This window comes from Hydra vulgaris, chromosome 10 (genome assembly GCF_038396675.1).
Source record: "Hydra vulgaris chromosome 10, alternate assembly HydraT2T_AEP".
Classification (NCBI taxonomy): Eukaryota; Metazoa; Cnidaria; class Hydrozoa; order Anthoathecata; family Hydridae; genus Hydra; species Hydra vulgaris.
In genome coordinates, this window is record NC_088929.1 from 39,222,381 (window position 1) to 39,245,504 (window position 23,124).

Here is a 23,124-nt window from a genome sequence, read left to right on the forward strand (position 1 = left end):
AAAAAGGAAAATGCAAATGGCTCTGACAAAAGTCTGACGCAATGCACATCAACATAGTTGAACTGGATGCATGTATTAAAGGCTTGAATATTGTATTGAAATGGAATTTGATTGGCTTCTCTTCCAAAACTGAGTATCTCGACTATTCAGTTGGGTAAGTCTGGGTTACAGTTGGGTAAGTCTGAATAGATTTGTAAAAAACATGTAAACTGGAGTGGCAAAACAAAATGGTAATTCCACAGGCTGTATATATTCAGAAAATTGATTGAGGATTGCCATAAACGTAAATACTATATGGGTGTCAAATACCAAAAATATTGCTGACGAGCTAACGAGAGTGCCACAAAATAGATAAAAAGCATTATTGCAATGCAAGAATGTAATACCATTTTTATGTGTAATAATCAACATATTCGACAAATTCATTTAATTGTACATAAGGGAGTTTCAAAGACTATGGAGTTATGTAAGCGTACTAGTATAATCGTTAACAGAGACACAGTAAACAGTTGTCACAGAATGTGATAACTGTGGTTGTCACAGAATGTGATACATGCAGTTAAATTGATCCTAATGTGATTTAGTTGGATAAAGGAAATCTTACTATTAGTAAAGTATGGGAAAGAGTAGCCTAAGTACTAATCTTGAAGCATTGCTATATTTCATCTGAATTGATTGTGGGCTTAGCAGGTACATATTGTAAATACCATTAAGTGACGATAGCGCATCAATGGTTATTCAGCCATTAGAAACAAAATGGTCCTCACTTGAACCTCCTTATAAAGTTTTTCAAGATAATTCCAACTTATTTAGATCACAGATTAAGCCAGGCATGGCTTCGAAATTGGAAACAAAACTTATCTATCAAGCTGTTAAAAAACCATTGCAAAATGGAATTGTTGAAAGAGTTCATCGGATGATAAAAAAGACAAATGTGAGAGCAATTTTTTTTTTACCATCCGATGAACTCTTTTAAATGTAATATATTCATGTATAAATGTAATATACCAATGTACAAATGTAACATACCCATGTCAAATGTAATATACTCATGTCTGCATTATTAATCAACAAAGTTCCATTAAAATACCTTTCGAAATTTTTTGCCAACATTTCAAACATAATTCCTGGAGTCGATAAGTTCAAATCAACACAAAAGTTTGACTGAGTTTCAAGTATGGAAAGTTGGCAATAAAGTGTGGGTAAAACCCAATCGTTTGACAACATGCACACAAAGGTGGTTGAAAGAAAGTGACGTGGTACTTCATAGTTGTTTAACAGTTCATTTTTGTGTAGACAAAAACAAAAGACCTAGCAACTAATGAAAATCACAGAGCACCATTCGAAAGGAAGTTCAAGCCTCCTTCCTTACCAATTTTATAAGATTTGCCCAGAGGTGTGGTTGAACCATGGATCTCTAGTTTCTGAGGCAAGTGCGCAAACCACTACGCTACGGCTGCTCTAAATTTGGCACTAAACAAACCTTCCGAACTTAAAACTTGTCAACTATAAAAGTCTAATTTACCTAAAGGGATTAGACCACCTGTTTCATCATCTCTCTATAGAAAAAGAGTAATTCCTAACCAAAAGTTAGGTAGTATTCTTCTCAACTTTTTGTTGAGAAAATATCTCGAACTTTTTTCCCGGTCCCAAGAGAGTTCGAGATACCGAGAATAAACTGGATCTTCGCCCTAAAGTTACGTGTTAAAATTAAAAACATGCGCACTACAACCAAAACAAACATTATTTTTAAAAATGGCGTATCAATCTTTCCAACAAGAGTATATGCAAATTCCTGTTGTTACGAGAGCATATACAACAGCATGTGTTGTGACAACAGTGGCAGTTGTAAGCATTTAACTAAATGTTTTTTATAAAAATTTTTAAAAAGAAAAATTATCTTATTTAGAAATTAGATTTATAAAAGTAGAGCTAAACTGTTCTCACTCACAATAAAGCATTAGATTTATAAAAGTAGAGCTAAATTATTCTCACTCACAATAAATTCACTCACATTAAATTCAGGATATGCATTATAGGTAAAAAAAACATAAATGAACTTTCCTAAGTTTGATCTCACTGCTAACCTTAGCCCAAAAAGTTATTGTAAAAGACAATCTCTAACTAGTTTCTGAACTTGGTTCTGTTTAACCTAGTTCTTTTCTTTAAACATGTTTTTCTCTTATAACATTTATAACATTCTCCCTATAAAAAAAAATCAAAATTAAATTAACTTATACAAAAAAAATCAAAATTAAATTAATTTATACAAAAAAAATCAAAATTAAATTAACTTATAGAAAAAAAATCAAAATTAAATTAACTTATAAATTGATAATAAAAGTAACGAGTTTATGAGTTTCTAATGAATTAGTATAGAAGTAATAAAAACAAAGTTGGGGTGTTCAAAAAAAGAAGCACATTTTCTTCCGTTACTCAATCCTATATAACTTTAAAATAATCATTGTCATTGAAGAATAAAATTTGTTATTTTAAAATAATATGTTTTTGTTTTTCCTAGTATTAACAAAAAAAAAGGGCCTCGGTGGGAGTAAACGTACATAGCAAGTCATGCCAGTTGCTCCTCTAAACAGCTTCTTACGAGAGCTTTTGGTTTTTGCACAAGCTATGCATTAAAAAAATATTTTATTAAATACAAAATTTGATTTTATGCTTGTTACAAGCATATGTTTGTAATGTTAATGCTACAAGAATATATACATGGCAAGGGTTTTACCACAATTAAAAATTATACAATAAAAGTGAATATATTAAAATGTCTAAATATTTTAAAGTAATTATTAGTCTAAATATATTAAAGTAATTATTATATATAAAGTATATAATTCATTACATAAAATAAAAATTGTTATGCAATAATTTATAGTGTATTAGCTTTATTTTTTATCAGTTAAATAATTTTATATTCTATCAATATAATTTAGAGTGTAATAATTTTATATTTATCAGTAGTCCAATCTAAAATATTCAGTAAATAGACAGTTAATCAAAAATATTTGAATTTAAATCAACAGCCATGCCTTTTAAAAGCATTAAAGTTCATTATGCAATTAATTTTGTTGAATATAAAATGACTTTGTGTTTTTCATTTTAGTTACAATGATAATCATACTTGTAAGAGGAAAAGTTATACTTTTGCGTGAGCCAAAAATTGCTCCAGTAAACTCGGCAAGGCTCTCACCCACACTGGAGTGTGAGTGAGAGCCTTGCCGAGGCCTGACCTGGTACTCAAAAGAAGTAGAGTTGTATAAAAATTTAAAAATTATTGATTTTTTCATAAAAAATTTACTAATTTTATTGATTTAATTGCACAAAAACTGTGGTTTTTTAATGAAAAATAGAAAAAGTGCATTTCTACAAAAAGCGCATTTCATAAATTAATAATTTTTTTTTACTTGAGATGTTTTTAATAAGACAATTCTTATTTTTTTATTTTATTTCTTTTGAGAACCAGGTTGACCTACTTTTGAAGGATTTTTTTTTAATCTAAAGTGACAAATATTAGGTAAAAAGTAATAATACTAATAAAATTAATAATACTTTTAAATTCTGTAAATCTTTAAATATTCAACTTTATTGCATAGCAATAAAGTTGTGCTTTGAAAAATATATATAAATAAATTTGTTATATGCAAATGTAAAAAATCTATTTATGTAACATTATATACAGTGTGTAATATAAGAAAACCTTTCTAATAGTTGCAAGTATTTTTTTGCTTAAACTGTTTTGTTTTGAATTTTGTATTTATGTTAATGTATTTAAAAAAATTTTCAATTTGAAAAAACATAAAACATAATGTCTCATCCAAGTGGAAAATTTGAAACTTCAATTTTAGATTTGCCATGACTCTTCCCTCTCTTGATAATTTCTGCTTGGTAAAAATATGTCATCTTAGTTCCACCATTTTTATAGCGTTACGTATAAATGTCTGTAAGTGTAAACGTCTTAGCATAAGTTGAGTTTACAGGTGTTATATGGAATGATTATGCATAATATATGTATTATATGAGTTAATTTTAAAATTTTATTTTAACAGCTAGATGTCTTTTTTGCTATATATTTTTTTTTTGCTATAAATAAATTTTTTGTAACTTACTAAATTAATAAAGTTAATTCTAAATTAAATCTAAACTAAACTTAATAAAGTCGATTCTATTACTTACGAATTAAGTAAATTCTTATTGCTTACTACAAAAGTAGATTAATTTTGATTACTTACAAAATAAGTTAATTTTTATAACTTACTAATTTAATAAAGTTAATTCTAAATTAATTCTAAACTAAACTTAATAGAATTAATTCTATTCCTTACGAATTAAGTAAATTCTTATTACTTATGAATTTGCAAATTGACATTGCGAAAATAGTTGCAAAAATAGTTGCAAAAGCAAGATTGAAAAAATTTAAAAAATTCATAAAAATTAAAAATTCTTAAAGCAATTTTTCAGAATAAGTAAATTTACTAAAGAATGTTGAAGTAAATAAAGAATAAGTATAAAAATGATCAGTGTGAAAATGGCAGGCCTGGTCAGCTAGTTCATTAAAATATAGATGAAGTTGAAACTCCTTGATCTTCTTCACTAACATTTGTACTTCTAGCTGTTTGAACTTGTATAATGTGAGTCATGGTGAGTCTGTTCTACAAACACTTTTTCTATACTTATTTTTTATATGGTCTCTTTACCTAGATTATTCGTTAGCTGAAGAAAGATAAATCATTTAAAAGTCTTGGCTTATGGTTAACAACTAACATTCCATACTTTAAAACTTCTTATTATAAACTTCTAATAATAAATGGAGGGAGAAGTATGGATATTTTTGTTGTTGTTCTTTTCCCCATACTAAGAGCTCATTTATTTATTTTGAAGAAAAGAAAATGTTTGAACGCAACATCTTCCTAATTTAGTAAAAAAAACTTTACTGTGTTAGGTCCGCAGATTTACCTAATTGATTACATAAACACATTAATAAGTATCTCATGCAGATGACAATTTTTAATTTTTAAGGTATATTTCAAAATTTTGAGGTTATAGTTAAATTTCCAAGGTATATTTCAATTTTTAAGGTATATTTCAAAATTTTGAGGTTATAGTTAAATTTCTAAAGTATATTTTAATTTTTAAGGTATATTTCAAAATTTTGAGGTTATAGTTAAATTTCTAAAGTATATTTTAATTTTTAAGGTATATTTCAAAATTTTGAGGTTATAGTTAAATTTCAACATTCCCACCAAGCTCTTTCCTTTCATTTAATCAGCAGGTAAGGAAATTTATTTTAATTAATAAATTATCAGCAAGTTTAGTCAATGCAGGCGGCTACATCCTGTTAAAACCAGAAGCCTTCCTTCCATAGAAAGAAGCTGGGTTGATTGGTAAAGATGAGAAGAAATAATAAAAAGGTTATTTAATAAAAGGTCAGGTCAGGTCAGGTTACCCTACTTAAGGTCAGGCCAGGTTATCCTGCTACTTATAACATAGTATGCTACTGGTAACATAGTACAATCTGTTTCATATCCTGCTGCCTTGTAGGATATGCTTTTTTAGGCAAAAGCTAAGAAATGCTAACTCTGATTTGTAGAAGGCTCAACTTCTCTACTCAACTCAACTACTGTCTTGTAGAAGGCCTCAAAGGCGAAGACTTTGAGAGGGGTAAACAGATTTTATCTGTTTACCAGCTTTGGTAAACAGTTAAAATCTGTTTACCAAAGACCCCTTCTTCATCTATTAGGCTGGCATAGATGTATTTATAATACATTGTTTCTGGTTTATGATGTTGAATGCTGAATCTTCTTGACTAGTTGCATGGGTTTTGCTTATAAAACTGTTTTTAAGACTAGGCAACTCATTCTATTATCTCCTAATGAGGGTGCAGCTCTAAAATTCAGTTTAATTGCTCTGAGGCTGGCTGGTAGTCTGGTTTCCCAAACTCTGTAGTAGCTCTCAGAGAGGGTAGTTCCATCAACAGCTATAAAAGTATTATTGTACTAACAGTGCCTTGATGCACATGGATGGTGTCCTTGTTTGTACTCTTGGTGTGCATTGTTGAGGTCACATTTAGAGCTCTTTGTTGTGGCTTAGGGTTTATTAATAGTAATGATGCAATTGCTTGGACTATTAGATGGTGTACTGAGTACTATCTGTTCTTTGAATCAAGTTCTTTAAACTATTTAAAAAATGACTAAAGTACCAAAAGCACAAAAAACCATCGTCATCACCAAGTTCTCTATCATTCTCTAAGATTTGTGGTCTTCGAAATAACTTTTCTTCTTTTGAGTCTTACCTCTTGCAAAGTTCACCATACCTACTTGCTCTTTGTGCAACTAATTTGAGTTTAGCTGTCATATCTTGTGATCTTAGTGTTAATGGTTGTCTTCCTTTAATTCCTTAAGACTCCAATAGTCACATGCTTACACCAGAATTCACCCATTTATTGGGAAACTAGGTTTCTTGTTTTTATTTAATTATTGGGAAACTAGATTTCTAGTTGGATTGATTGGTGAAAATGAGAAGAAATGATAAAAAGGTTTTATAATAAAAGAAATTGATGTCAGGTCAGGTTATCCTACTGGATGTCAGGTCAGGTCATCCTGGTTGCACCACATTACTCTATCACCTTTCTCTTTATTTTATATAGCTCTCCTTCATCTCAAAACTGCGCTCTTTTTGATGTTATTTCTGATAAAATTGACCAAATCCTTTCTCTTTATCCTTCAGCCAATATCGTTGCTGTTGGTGACTTTAATGCCCATGACACTGAATGGCCTGTCTGCAGTGTCATTGGCTCTGCAGGCATTAAGGCCCAAAAATTTTACCTTTCTCAATCTCTAACACAGATAGTCAACTTTCCTGTAAACTTGCTTTCTAGTCAATCCAATTCAGTTACATTCTCTGCTTGACTTTTGTCTTGTTTTTGATTCTAGTCAGTGCTCAGATTCTCCACATTCTGGGTGAATGTGGAAAATCTGAGCACTGACTAGGATCAAAAGGTAATCTGATCATGGTTTGATCTCTCTAAAACTATTATCTCATTATTCTTCATCATCAGAATCCCCCTATTATTGTATCTCTTACAACTACCTTAAAGCTGACTGGGGCTTTTTCTGTGATTTCCTTTGTGATGGCCCTTGGGTAGAAATCTTTCATCTTCCTGCTAACAAATATGCATCTTATATAGTTCAGGCTGCCCCGGTCAAAATAAAAATGATACGTTGTTGAGGTTTATGTTGGCTTTGACTGACTCTAAAAGATTTGAAAAAGTTTATCAGTATTTTCCTATACGTTTTTACCAAATGATTTTGGAGTCATAAAAAAAAATGTTCGAAAGCATGATTGCATCTATGTCACAGAAAAATACATTGATTTGGTTTCAAACTTCAACTCAAAAATTTACAGTCATAGAGATAAAAACTGAAGATGTTTTGGAATTTAAGAAATAGTGGCCGAATTTGTACAAAAAAACGTATTTGTCAACTGAATCTTACTGAAAAAGACCTAAAAGAACAGAAAAATCATTTGCACCTTCAACATTCATGAGTTTTCAGTATGATTCAGATAGTAACGGTACTATCATAGCCGAGGAATATATTGATGGATTGATTAAACATTCATTTTTATTAATGAAAAAACTTACAACTTCTATTTTACTTCCATCAGCCAAGGGTTATGATTTTAAAGTGTCGATCAATAAAAAAATAGATAGATTATTTAAAACAAGTTCAGGACAGCATTCTGGAAGAGCAAATGTCATTTTATAATAACATTTTTAGCTGGCCAATTGCAAATGTTGAAGATAATCCAGATGAGAATGATGGATAATATGAGTATGCACCTTGAAGATATTAAAACATGACAAATAAATACATCTAAAATGTTAATAAGGTTACTTTTAAGTGTAATTTTTAATAGTCAGCAATAACAAATATGATTACTACAATTGTTTTGGTTTAATTTTATACCTCTAACCCTATTTCATGCTAAAACAACATAAGTTAAGAACAGTTTTTCAGGTTTTTTTACATTATATTTATTAATAAACGGTGAAGATTATTTGCTATTTAATTTTTTTACCATTCAAATACTAAATTAAGCATAAAAAAGTTCTTTAAAACTCATTTGTGAAACAGTTTTTATTGATTCTTGAAATATTCAAATTGAGTGACTTATGAGGTTTTTGAAATGACCCCTTCAAATATAACTAAATTTAAAAGTTATTGTTATATATACAAATTATTATATGATGGTTATATAAAGTGTAATATTCTATTAACAGATTTTTTACATTTTGTTGTAGCAATTAGACTTTGTCAATCCATTTCAATTGTATTTTAACCCTGATCTAATATTCCGAAATTTTCAAGTAAGTTTTGATGATTTTTTAGATTCCTTTTGTTATTGATACTTTATTTATGCTTTTATTTATTATTTTTTTTTTTTAGTTATGGAGATTGGTTACTACATTTCTTTTCTTCGGAACTTTTGGTTTTAATTTTCTATTTAACATGATATTTACGTATCTTTCCTTTGACAGTTTTTTTTGTAATAATTAATAACTTAACAGTTTTTTTGAAACAATCAACTTATTATATTACATTACACATTAAATAATGTATCACATCAAATTTGAACTGCATAATATGTTTCCTTAAATATTAACACAGATATAGATATTGCAGAATGCTGGAAGAGGGTTCATTTCGCGGAAGAACAGCAGATTTTTTGTTGATGTTTTTATTTGGCGGCTTTTTTATGTCTGTATCTTTTCAAAGTTTTTGTTATAAAAAAGTTGTTATAACAGAAAAAGTTTTTTTTTGTAACTCCTAATGAACAGTTCGAACTTAAATCAAGGAAAGAAATTTAATAAAATTTTCAACCTTTTTGATTATGTACACTTCACTACCTTCTTTCAATCTATGTACATTAGTTATGACTATTGGCTGTGGTTTAGAAACATTGACAAGTTGTAAAAATCATACTAATGTATATAGTTGCTCAAAAAGTGCTTTTCTTTATAATCTAATAATTAATCTTATTAGATTATTAGGGGAGGGAAATTTATTTTAGATTATATTTTTGTTCCAATTTTTATAAAGCTTAGCATATTAATAAAACATTGAAAGTTCTTGCATTTCAGGTTTATGTTTTATAAATTTAGCATTGCTTGTTGTAAATTGTTGTTGATAAATGTGCTTTTTTTTTTTTTTTGATTAATTTTATAGAAAATTTTGATATCTTATAAATTTAAAATTCATCAATAGATTTTAAATTTTATCATCTAATGATATGAGGTTTGTTTCATTTATTAAGATTTTCTGTCCTAAACATCAAAACTGTGGTCTTCCCTGCAGTAAGATAAGAAAAATCATTTTATAATGAAAAGTTATTATTAATTAAAAATTATAATGAAGAAACGTTAATAATCATTAATATCTTCAGGGGCATGCCTATTTGCAACTGCAGCTACATAGACTAATAAAGAATTTATTTTTGTCAAATGGTAGTAAGTATTTAACATGCAAGGAGTATACTAGGGAAGTGGAAGAGTATACTAGAGTTTTAATTTTGATAAAAAACATTACCAAAGATAATATTTTAAAAGCTAGTTTTTTTCCAATCGTACAAAAACAAAATAAAATTTCCCTTCTATTATACAATTTTAGCTAAAGAAAACTATTTAACTAAAGAACTAAAAGATTAGAACTCCTTTATCATGATAGTATATGACAGAATCTAGTTATTCAATATGAATATTTTTTTCTACATTTTTTTTTGTTTCTTTTTATATGCGTTGAGAACTAATATAATAGTCTGAAATAATGTTAATCACTTCAATCCACTTATGGTAGTTTTATATTGTTATTGTCTTATTTATCTCATGATTATGTGCAATAGTTTTTAAACAACATTATTCAATATTCTTGAGCAGTAGCTTTTCTCCAGATTTTACTTGTCCAAGTGCTTCCGAATGAGCAAAGCAAAAATAAGTTGTTTACTTTTTTTATTTTTGTTTTTATTTTTTTAAATAAATAAACTTCCAACAAGGCTGCAACAACCACTATTAAAGTTGTGAGTCAACAGAAAACAAAGAATTTTGTTTTCTGTTGACTTTTGTTGGCAAGAAAACAGTTGACAGAAGACTCAAAAAACTGTAAAATGTTAGAGTCAGGAAAACATGAAGCATGAAGAGAATTCCCAAGCACTGACATGCAAAGAAATAAATTGGTGAATAAAAATATTTAGAGCATGAATAGTCTAGTAAATAGAGGATCAAAATGGAAACAAGTTCATGCAGAAGCGATTTTTTGCTTAAATATCTTTACAAATTCTTATATAATTGAATTCCAAAACTCTCTTCAAAAACTTCCCTAAACATTTTTCATACAATGATGCCAAAGTGATGTGCCAAATATGATAAATATCTAAGAAGTTGTCATTTGAAAGTTCTTTGGGTTTATCTGTAGTTGAATTTTCACAGCCAACACCTTCGCCACAATCACAATTGCAATTAAGATCATTTCTTTAAAATGAACATAGCTTTGATCCACACGTATTAAATTATAAGAGCTTTTAAGAAAAAAATTTTTTTTCTTTTTAGAAAAAGATTAGCTGCCTGGTCATTCATATTAGGTGCCATTTATCGATTTATGAACTTCCAACCCCATTCCAACTTATTCAAGCTGCAATTCATTAATGTTTTCCATTGCAAAGCCAATAGGTACACTTGTGAACTATGGTATAATACTTTCTTTTTTGTAGGTGGAAGTTTAAACGATGCAGTTCTTGAGGCAGATACAACTATTTGCATATATGTGTTGTATTTCAACATGTACAGTATGATAAACAACTTGATACCTGTGTTTCTGACTTCCTCTTGCACACTGAACAAGTTCACGAAGCAGTCAATCAGTTGTGCGCCTTTATCGATTTCTTTATAAGGTGTAGTGGCGAAGCTTTACCTTTTTTATGTCTAGCAGATCACATCCGCCAAACATGAATGAGAGGCAAGTTAACTAAAAACTGAACTTTGTTAGTTACTTGTTGCAGTTTCTATATTCAGTTGTTTGAGTTGACTTCTACCATTCATATCATAGTTTGATTTTGTAACAACCTGAATCATCTCCTTCCAAAAGTACATCAACATGATGAGTGTATCAGTAACCTAGGAAACATTAGCAACCACTGTTACTGAATCTCCATATTTGCATTAAATAATGCTGCTTTAACTATCTTTTAAATGAATGATGCTGTTTTAGCTATCATTGTGTCAATGTCATCATTTGTATGAGTAAGGGTACAGCCATCAAAGTTCAACTTATAATTAATCAATTTATTTAACTCTCGTTAAATTAATTTAAAAAAACAGTGTTTTGATTTACTGACTCATTTATATGTGGTTTTACTTCAATACAAAGATAACTGGTTGACCTCATTGACTTTCAATGATGCTCATAATCTGTGTTGATGAAATGTTTTTATAACTATCAATAAAAATCATTTCATAGTGTTTTGACATTAGTTAATGTGTATAAATAATACACAATTAACGTTTATTTCTTTTTTATAGATTTTCTTGCAGAATACATCTCACTCATTTCTTCAGGTGTGATTTTGTTCTTTAATAAGTCAGAATTAACAAGCTGTTGGAGCATTAGATTGAGACCAGAATTAACAAGAATGCTTTCTGTATTGCTCTGTCACACAGTTCTCTCCATAAACAGATTGAAGAGCATATTCCATTCTTGAGCCATTGATAAAAGACCTAATGCTACCGGAAAAAGACATCTGTAGTTGAAACCACCTAGGTTTCCCTTCACCTTTTTTGGCGGTTTTGAAGGTCAAGAAAAATACAAAAAATGGGTTAAATTTAGATTATTTGCTGAAGGCAAGTATTATTAAAGTATTACCTTTTCTCATTAAACGTATATATTCCTTTTTTATTATATCTGAGTTAAATCCTGCTCAATTGCCACTTAAATTTTGTTTTTATTGATTGTTAGAAAATGAACCTTGTGGACTAGCGTGCATCTTCCAGATTTTTGTTTCCAGAGGCAAATTTTTTAAACCACTTCTGATCCATCCATTTTGCTAAAAGCAAAGCATTACCAAAAGCAGCACATATCTTACTGCAAGTTTTTGTATCAAGTTTGAATTTTTTAAAGTAAACAAGCAAAATTATTGCATTTAACACAACCATAGTCTACTATAAGTTTTAAAATTTAAAATAACCAAACTTATCTAATACACTAAATAATACTCCTCAAAATATAATTAAATACTCTGAATAATCTACAAAAAATCCCACTACTACATCCTGTTTACTGAATATAATTTATAGAAGTAGACAATAAATTAAAACTGCAGAAACTTTATTAATTGCCTAATATATTAACAGACTTTTTAATTTGATTTTTCCCCATAATTGTCAGTTGAATGTAATTAAAGATGTTTCCTCATTAAGTATCTTTGATTGATTGATGACAAATAACAAAGTAGAATAAATACTCATCAAGTCTAAAGGATTGAGATCAGTTTGTTTTTTGTTTTGATAATAATTAGAATAGATTTGGGTGAATGATCACCTTTCAATATGCCTTGCATGTATCCCAACCAGCTTGGTCTTAGTGCTTCTTTTAATGAAAAAAATCCAGCAGCTTTCCAGATGTATTAGTTGATAAATATCAAGATAAGAATCAAGGAAATAATAGTTCAACTCTTGGTTTAAAGATAAATTTTTAAACATTGTAATTTTTGGATGTGTAATTAGAGCTCAAATCTCATCAACTTGTCTGATTAAAGTCTACTGAATTGATTTTTTTAGATGATATGGTAGATGCGGTGATACTCATCTCATGGATTGTCTCATAACCATCTGTTGTGCAAATGTTGTGATCAACATTGTCTGCTTTAAAATAGTTAAATGCATCCTTTGCACTAATTTGTTTCAGTTGTTAGTCTACTGGTTGTAACAATGTTTGAATCTTAGAAATATCTAAACCCTTAGCATAATGTATGTATGCTTAGTAAATAGCAAACCCCTTTATAGTTCTCATTTTTTCAATATCACTTTCTTTTTCTTTGAATTTTTTGTTTATGATAAAATTTTACATAGCTTTAAAATGTATTATGTTGTCAACACCTTTTTAAACTTTTTGAAAAAAAAAATGAGATCCAACTTTATCTTTTAACAGTTTCTTTAAGTAGCATTTATTGTACACTCCCTCACACTGGCCAAATGTAATTCCGGAAAGTTCTAGAACATTTAATGACGTTAGAGATTTAATAGCTTTAATAGTTTTTACCAATAATAATTGTAAATATGTTTTTGCGGTGATTTATGACGGTGTTTTGAAGGATATTTTAGGAAAAGCATAGAGTATATATATTGAGGAAAAATTTGTAAATAGCAGAGTTTTAGTTAGGAGAAAAGATTATCGTTTATTGATTTAATTTATCTGTTTATTGATTTGTTGATTACGAGAAAAAACTACAAGCTAACCGGGCATGGAACCAAGTATGAGATTATTTGATATATTTGAAACGTATGATGGCACTTCGGATGCTGCTGTTTGGATTCAACGAACGAAAGTGATTGCTGAAATTCAGAACTTAAAGCTTGAACTACTTTTTCCGATTCTTCTCAGAGAAGCTGCTTATGCAGTGTACGATGCTTTAACCGCGGAAGATAAAAAAGATGTTGTGGAAGTCGAGCGTGTGTTATTAACGGCGTTTTCTGTAGATGCCTATACTGCATATGAACTGTTTACAAAACGAAAATTAGGTGACTGAGAAAAAGCCGACGTGTTTTTGGCTGATTTAAGACGATTAGCCTATCTTGCTAAATTATCAGAGGAGTCTGTGCGTTTGGCGTTTGTTGTGGGTTTGCCAGAAGTTTTATCATCAAGATTTCGAGCCGTAATGGACCCGATTGATATAATGTTACCCAGAGTGAGAGCTGCTTTGAACTGTGCAAATGTGATTGACAGTGATGCTGTTGGCGCTGTATCTAGACACCATGCTACAAAAACCGCGTTAGTGTGTTACAACTGCAAAGGTTTGAATCACATTGCAAAGAATTGTTTGCTTGCGAAGAACTTGTCACCGAAGACTGTTAGATGTTTTAAATGTGGTGAGGAAGGACACATTGCATCGAAATGCTGGAAGCTGCAGGGAAACGATTGCAGGAGCGAGGAATCTGCGCTACCTCGCTCCTGAACAACGGTGGAATGAGCGCATTATCTGTTATTCGTTTAAAAGTTAACGGTATAAAGTACGGTTGCGACAGCTTTAGTGGACACAGGATGTTCGAAGACGATTTTGAATAAAAAATTCCTGCCCAAAAGTCAATATAGGTACTCAAACTCTCAAAAGGTAGTAACGTTTGAAGGAAAAGTTCATCAGTGCACTGGGTCAGCGGTCGTGATTCTTGAGGTTGATGGCATTAAAGCACGTGATGAAGTTATTTTAGCTAACTAACCAGCAATTATTGATTTACGCAAGGCTTATCTTCAACTAAAAACTGATAAATCTCTTTGGCCCATCCAAACAGTGGTGTTTCGAAATAAAAGGTATTGTTTGACACGACTTGGTTTCGGATTGAACGTTGCGCCAATGATCATGAAATCCATTGTGAGTGCCGTCATTGATCAAGACGAATTAGTGAGGAGTGGAACGTCCGCTTATGTTGACGACATTTTCGTAGACGAAAGTGTGGTGAGTCTTGATTATGTCAAGAGGCATTTTTTAAAATATGGTTAAGAAAGTAAAGAAGGTGAGCAGATTGGTAATGATGGAGTTTGTGTGTTAGGATTGTGTGTGCGCAAGTTGGGTAACAAACTGATGTGGTCCAGAGGGAATCGAGTTGATGCTATCTCGCAAAAGTTAACCAGGAGAGTTGTGTTTTCAATCTGTGGACAGTTGGTAGGACATTTACCCATGTGTGGTTGGCTGCGAGTGATTTGTAGTCTCTTGAAGAGGAAAGCTGTCAGTCTGACGAAGGGTTGGGACGATGAAATTTGTGATGAGAACGTTAAGTGGGTGCTTAAAGAAGTATTTGCTGAGGTAGAACGTTGCGAGCCTGCTTGTGGTGATTGGGCTGTGTGTGGTAATGAAGGAAAAGTGTGGGTTGATGACATTTCTTTAGCGATGGGTGCTCTTATTCAAGTTGGGGAAACTACTGTGGAGGATGCAACATGGCTGCGAAAAGAAACGTCTGATATTCATATTAACATGGCAGAATTAGACGCTGTGATACGTGGAATGAATATGGCTCTGATGTGGAAGCTGAAGAAAGTGACTGTTTTTACCGATTCCGTGACAGTATTCCACTGGGTTTCTGACGCCCTTATAGGAAAATCAAGGTTGAGATCAAAAGCGACAGGTGAAATGCTGATTCGAAGAAGACTGAGCGTGTTGCAACAGCTAATTGAAGAATACAATGTTAGCGTTGAGGTAAAACTCATTCCTTCTAAAGATAATTTGGCTGACACATTAACAAGAGTTCGCAGCAGATGGCTCAACAAACTGACTGTGCCAGAGTGTCGGAATAGTTGTATGGGAATCGTAGCTACGAAGGCTGAATCTATTTCCAATATACACCAAAGAACTGGACATTTCGGAGTGAATCGAACGTTAAACTTTGTTCGTAAAGCAATTCCGACTGCTACTGAAAACAATGTTCGAAATGTGATAAAAAGTTGCGAACCATGTCAGTCAATAGATCCAGCGCCAATACGGTGGGAAAAAGGGAAATTGGATGTTGAAGGAAACTGGGAGAGATTGGCCATGGACATCACGCATTATGGCACTGACAAGTTTTTGAGTCTAATTGATTGCGGACCTTCAAAATACGCGTTTTGGCGACAATTATCAAGCTCATACGGAAGTCTTGCCATAGTCCGAATACTCCGTCTTATTTTTTGTGAACGTGGAGCACCGTCTGAAATATTGACTGACAATGAGCCGACATTTAAAACTAAAGAGATAAGGAGTTTCCTTGATAGTTGGGGAGTACAAATTAGATTTAGAGCCGCTTATTATCCTGAAGGAAATGGAATTGTAGAAAGAAACCACCGTACGATCAAGAGAATAGCAGAACGATTGAAAATGTCGATACCGGAAGCACTATATTGGTACAATGTCTCAGCCGACAAAAATGGTGCAAGTCCGATGGACAAAATATACAGTTATACCATTGGTGTGAAAGGATTGGGAAAAGAGAATCTTCCTGCGCAAAATGTCATGAACAAGAGGTTTCAAATTGGCGATAAAGTCTGGTTGAAACCACCAAATGCGAGGTGCTATACAAAGTGGCAACCAGCTACAATAACTCGGAATGTGTTGAAATAAATCGTAGAAGTGAACGGCATTCCGCGTCATGTGAAACACGTTAGACCTCGAAATGATACTCAGTCCTGCATTATCCCTGATGTGGAAATAGAGATGAATACTGAAACTGGTCTAGAGAACGCTAAAAATCAAGGAGAGCAAGTTAAAGATGTATTAGAGACGAACGAGGAAAATGTCGAAGCTGAAGATAGACCCCAAGAAATCGACATGCTTTTGCGACGGAGTGGTCGGGAACGGCGCATGCCTTCGAAATACTTTGGTTGCTATTTGGATGATCCGTAAGGATCAAGGAGGAGTGTAGTTCTGGAAAGTTCTAGAACATTTAATGACGTTAAAGATTTAATAGCTTTAATAGTTTTTACCAATAATAATTGTAAATATGTTTTTGCGGTGATTTATGACGGTGTTTTGAAGGATATTTTAGGAAAAGCATAGAGTATATATATTGAGGAAAAATTTGTAAATAGCAGAGTTTTAGTTAGGAGAAAAGATTATCGTTTATTGATTTAATTTATCTGTTTATTGATTTGTTGATTACGAGAAAAAACTACACCAAATAAATTTTTTAATTTATTATGAAACTGTGTTAATGCTATAGTTTGTGGCATCACTTCAAGTCATTTGCAGGTTTGCTAAAATGTGTCCATCATACTCTAATTTTGTGGCTTTTCTTTTTGAGTGAACTTAAATGTATCAGTTTGTGTTTGGAAATGTAAACTACATCTTTGATGATATCAAGCTTCAACAGCAATAAGATCAATGCAACTCAATAATTGTGTTTAAATCTGAAGACAGGTTTGTTATTAAAATCTTTCTGTATTTTCAGCATACAAATGCAAAGTAACCTTTATCTAATATTGATACCATATGCCAATCTTTTTTGCTTTTGGTTTATTAAATGCTTAGTACATTGTTTGGAGCAATAAGAGTTTATCATTCAATCTAAAGTGTTGATAGATTTTCCTTTTTTTTTTCCTAAAGGTTCTTAAACAGAAATACTTTGTTTGTTGTTAAAATATTTTATATAGCTTTTATCTGCTAAAAATTGAGTTTGAATATTGCTGAACATAACTCTTTGTGTGCCCTTATTTTGAATTAGGAATTATAATTTTGACCTTTGCTGAGTTGTAACAATCCACAGTCTTCTTTCTGTCACTTTGATCAAATTCTTTTTTGGTGGTTCTTTATAAATAATACCCTCCAGAAATGGTTGGCATATACATACGCATTAATTCACCTATTTGTTGAGAAATCAGGTTTGAATTTTCTGACCATTTTTGTGTGTTCTGTAAAAATTCCTACCCATCTTTTTATTAAGACCCCCTTCCTCCTGTTTATTAGATCTGAACTAAAATTCTCACGCTTCTTTTTACTCCCACCCCCCTTTGTATTAAGCACGCATAAGTACAAATCTCTTATTTATCTCTATGGAATACTGTTGTCATATTTAGGCTGGTTCTTCTAACGATGCTCTTTCACTTTTAAATAAGGTCCAAATAATCATCGTAAACTTAATTGGACCTACTTTATCTGCAATTCTTGAACTTCTCTGCCATAGTTGTAAAATTGCATCTCTTTCTTTCTTCTACAAAAACTATTATGGTTGCTGCTCAAAGGAATCATTATCTCTCTAATTCTACAAACCAAAACTCATTCTCTAAATGACTCAAAGGAATCATTATCTCTCTAATTCTACGAACCAAAACTCATTCTCTAAAGGACTCAAAGGAATCATTATCTCTCTAATTCTACGACCCAAAACTCATTCTCTAAATGACTCAAAGGAATCATTATCTCTCTAATTCTACGAACCAAAACTCATTCTCTAAATGGCTCAAAGGAATCATTATCTCTCTAATTCTACGAACCAAAACTCATTCTCTAAATGACTCAAAGGAATCATTATCTCTCTAATTCTACGAACCAAAACTCGTTCTCTAAATGGCTCAAAGGAATCATTATCTCTCTAATTCTACGAACCAAAACTCATTCTCTAAATGACTCAAAGGAATCATTATCTCTCTTTATCTCTGCTCAAAGGAATCATTATCTCTAATTCTATGAACCAAAACCAAAAAGCACAAAATTTTTCAATAAAAATCTAATCAGAAAAAAAAATGCAGTGACTTCAAAAGATAAAAAGAAAACAAAAATTTGCACATACATTGCAAATGTGACATAATAAAATGTTTAGAAAAACAATTATCAAGAAAAGAACATAGATAAAGTTTTATAGTAATAGCAAAAAACAAAAATTTTTTTAACCAAAAATTGTTAGATTTTTTCAAAGACTTAATTTAGGTAATTTTGGCTGACAATCGGCTATTTTAAATTTTTTAGACCACCTTCTTACCTCTTTGCATTTTTTTTCATAAAAAATTGCTTTGTTGTTGATTAAAGTTTACCCAAAAAAAAATATATGACAAAATTAATAACTGAAAAATTATTATTTCAATTTAATTGCAAGTGTTGTTTCAAGAGTTCTTAATAAAACCTTATATTTTCAAATTTTTTTTGTATTTGGTACATAACTTTGGAATCAGATTGAAAAAAGTCAAGGGTTATGCAGGTGGGGTTTAGGTTTCGATAATAGAAGGCTATTAAAGACTTCGAGGCTGAAAATCACTTCTGTATGAGTTAGATTCCACTTAAACACTTTTAAAGTTCTTATTTACGAGATTAGAAAAGATAGCTTAGAAAAGAATAACATGTCACGCGAGAGTTTTGGTTGACGGAACAAGAGATGATAGCTCATTTGAACAGCAGACATAATAGTATTTATAGAAAAGAGAAAAAGATGCAACCTTATAACAATGTGATATAAGCTCAAGCTTGACAGTTAGGTCCGACTACATATATAACACGTTTTTGGACCTTGCCTAGAAGAGAAAAGGCATTAAAAACCAGCCCAAATATGACAACAATATTTCATACAGGAAAAAATAAGTGATTTATAGAGGTAAATAATGGAATTAGGAGTAAAGAAATGGTGAGCATGATAAAGGGTCAACCTTAGTAAATGCTCACTTTGCAATGAATTGTTAATATTGATATCCATAGTTTCCATAGTTTTTTAAAAAAATAAATAATCAAACCGCGTACGTTCTCACCGTCTTTAACACTTCCTTCCCCTCTTGTACGCGTTCGTACTCTTTTAGGAAACCCCTCCTCCCCCCATACCTGCGTACGTACTTTATGGATGGCCCCTATTTTAATAAAAGTTTTAGATTTGAATATGTTTATAAATTTGAATTTTTTTACACGTTCAAAAAGTTAATTCAAAAAAGTTTCAGTGTGACCTTTTCAGTGTGTATTTTATGAACAATTTTTGTTAATTGCCATCAAAACCTTCATTTGTAGTTAACAAAATTTCCTTTGAATTTTTCAGATTATTTTTAATTTATATTTAAAATGTAATCCAATAGATGAGTTTATTTTAGATAAAAATATTATTGTAATCTATTTAAGCCATGATTAGCATAAATTAGTTATAATAATCATAAATTATCATAAGCGGTCGTCATAAATTACGTCACTCTCTGAAGAGGAGGGAGGGGGGTTAGTGGTTTTGTGACGACTCGTACAAAAATTGCTGCTAAAGTGATACGATTTTGTGACGAGGGTGGGGAGGTCAAAAACGGTTGAAAATTGCGTGACGTAATTTATGGACGGCCCCTAAAGCAATTATCATCAACAAAATAATGAAATTATCTTTAATTGGTGTAAAACATATAAAGCATCATATTATTTTGTGTGTGTGTGCATGTGTGTGAATGTATTAACTTTGTTATTTAAAACGTCTCCTTAACTCAAATTCAAGTGTATTGCTCTCTTTGTAAACCTTGTATTTTTGGGACAGGCGTTTACAATAATGTTAGTCTATATTTGGAGTAGAAGAAATCCTTATGTCCGAATGAACTTCTTTGGCCTAATGAACTTTCAAGCACCATATTTACCTTGGGTGCTTCTAGGGTTTTCATTGATGCTTGGAAACTCAATAGTTGTTGATTTAATAGGTATTCTTCTTCAATAAGTTTTACTTGATGGATTGAAATATTTTTTCAAATATTTTTAAAAAATTTTTATTTATTGGTTTTCTCTAGTTTTTTTCTCATAGGCATTGCCGTTGGGCATGTTTATTATGTATTAGAAGATGTTTTCCCTACGAAACCCGGAGGATTCCGAATACTCCAAACACCTGATTTTATGTAATTAGAATTTCTATTAACAATTTGAATTAATGTAATTCTTAAATGATATCTGTCCTAAATAACATCTGTTTTTGTTTTTGTTCTCATACTTGTCAAGGACTCAAGTCAAATAAAATTTTGTTATATAAAGAATTGAAGTTAAATTTTATATTTCAATTTTCAAGAGAGCATTAATATTTTACTTGTATTTATCATTTTTCTATAGTAAAAATCTATTTGATCGTCGCGAAATCGAATATGAACCAATACCTGAAGAGCTCCGTCCCGGAGGCTATAACTTCGGAGGTGACCCGCCACGCCAGTAAGACGGAAGAGGTGACCCGCCACGGTAATAGAAGAATGTTGTAATAATTGGATTCACTTAAATTTTATTTAAAAGATTTAAAAGAGTTCAAAAAACGCATGTTATTTAAAAAAAAATTCTCTAAAAACACCTCGCTTATTAGGGTAATTTACTGATTCCTATTTCTTGACAAAATTGTTGTGTTAGTGATTAAATCCATTGCAAGAAAGCTTGTTAATAAGCTATTATTTTGATGGAACTCAGAATTTTTAATATTGTAAGATTTGACAGTTTCATTATCATTTGATTTTATTTAAATTAGCGCACCCCAGAATTGGTTATTCCGCCGCGCGTTAAGTTAGCCTAAATTCTGAAACGCTTGTCTTGTAATATTTGCAAATCAAGAAATAAAAATCTTATCGCTTACAAATTTTCGTTGCAAACAGATTTATCTTAAATTTTTTTCTCCCCTGAAGTCATTAAAATAGTATGCGCTTAAAGACTCAATGGTTCCGAGGTTGACTAGTGTGTTTTAAGTCAAGTTCATTACAGTAAATTTTAATGCTTTGGATAAATAATGGCTGTAGCAACCAAAGTTTATTAAACTTAAAAATTATCATCTAATTGTTTAAATCAATCTTTTGTGATGTTTGAACATACTTCTGTAATGCTTTGTTTCTAAAAAAAAAATTCTTTTGACTCACTCTACGAGAATAATTAAAACTTTGTGGTAGTGTCTTCAAATCTTCATGTTTATTACTCTCTCATTCACAGTGTCACATAAAGTATTTTTTTATTTGTTGTATCAGGTTTAGATGTTCTTACTATTCTTTTATGCTAATACTACTATACTTCATCTCCTACTATACTTCATCTCCTACTATACTTCATCTCCTACTATACTTCATCTCCTACTATACTTCATCTCCTACTATACTTCATCTCCTACTATACTTCATCTCTTTGTATTTTAATGTTCAACTTTCTTCAAGACGGTTTATTTTTTTTGTTTCTCTATTTGCAATATATAGAGATATATACGGCAAATAGAGAATATATATTGCAAAAAGAGAAGCAAAAAAAATTTACGACTTAATTTTGATTCAGACAAATGCTAACTTTGTTAATCTTCTTGTAGATTTTAAGTCAAACCCGACTCATCTCCGTAGTTTTCTCAATCTTGTGCTGCACTGTAGAAAGTAGTGCTACAAAAACGTACCATTAATATTTTTTGCTCAAACTTCAATTTCACTACAGAAATAATACTTTAATGTTTTTTTAATCGTTAAGCAGTTTATTTTACTATAATGTAGGGATTTAAGCTAATTTTATGTAAAAAGATAATTTTTGAAGCTTTTCTGTTTCATATTTTTATAAATGTTCAAGTGAAACTTATCAACTTCATCATTCTAAAAGTTATTTTCTTTAAAACTTTTTATAAATAAGTATAAAGTATAATACTTTTATGAAACCATCATGTTATGGAGATTTTTATGAAAGCATCATGTTATAGAGATTTTTATGAAAGCATCATGTTATGGAGATTTTAAAATAAACTCATATTTTTAATTATATGGTTTTATTTACTAATAACTAATTGAACTATAAAATGAGCTAGAAAATAAAAGTTCTTAAAGTTCACCGATACTTTTAGCAGTCACCCACGGTTCCCCACACTTCATTTTTATAATTGATATGTAGCTTCGGTGTCTATAAAATTGATTTATTAAAAGTCAGGTGCGGATACGTGCAGTTTCCGAAATTATAGATAAAAAAGTATTAAAAGTCAGAAAATAGAAAACCGCTTTTTAACGTGGTTTCAGACTATATCTGCTTATAACAATAGTTTTGGGTAAGCTGTTTTGTCAATTTTTATTGAGAATTAATTTTAATGGATATGCATTTTATTATTGGTGTTACTATTGGTTGTTGTAGATAAATTAAAAAGCCAAATATGCCTTTACAGCCATCTATAGTTAACAAATGCTGTAAAGGAATACAAGTAAAACATGATCTTTTTTTAACAATGATAGATGAAAAATTGGCTCGTGTAGTAACAAATACACCTTCTGCGTAAACATGTACAATACGTGGAGCTTCTCCACGACAAATGAACGATTTGACTAAAGCGTCTGTTAGGCCCGAAAATGAAAGTTCGTATCAATACGGACTGTCGACATTACATGCCTGGGTTCGGTGTATGGAAACAATATTGCATATTTCCTACAACCTGTCTTTCCAAACATAGTCAGCTAAAAGTGAAGGAAA

The 23,124-nt window shown here is 30.8% G+C and overlaps 1 protein-coding gene across 1 annotated transcript; it reads left to right on the forward strand.

Annotated features, from left to right (window-relative positions):
* Positions 1-1,702: 1,702 nt before the first annotated feature.
* LOC100206953 (derlin-2) lies at positions 1,703-21,006 on the forward strand. Its single transcript, XM_065807986.1, has 7 exons — positions 1,703-1,848; positions 8,312-8,377; positions 8,457-8,530; positions 8,679-8,772; positions 20,183-20,378; positions 20,480-20,570; positions 20,779-21,006. Exons 1-7 carry the CDS (start codon positions 1,756-1,758, stop codon positions 20,876-20,878), a joined length of 714 nt encoding a protein of 237 aa, XP_065664058.1. The 5' UTR covers positions 1,703-1,755; the 3' UTR covers positions 20,879-21,006.
* Positions 21,007-23,124: the final 2,118 nt, after the last annotated feature.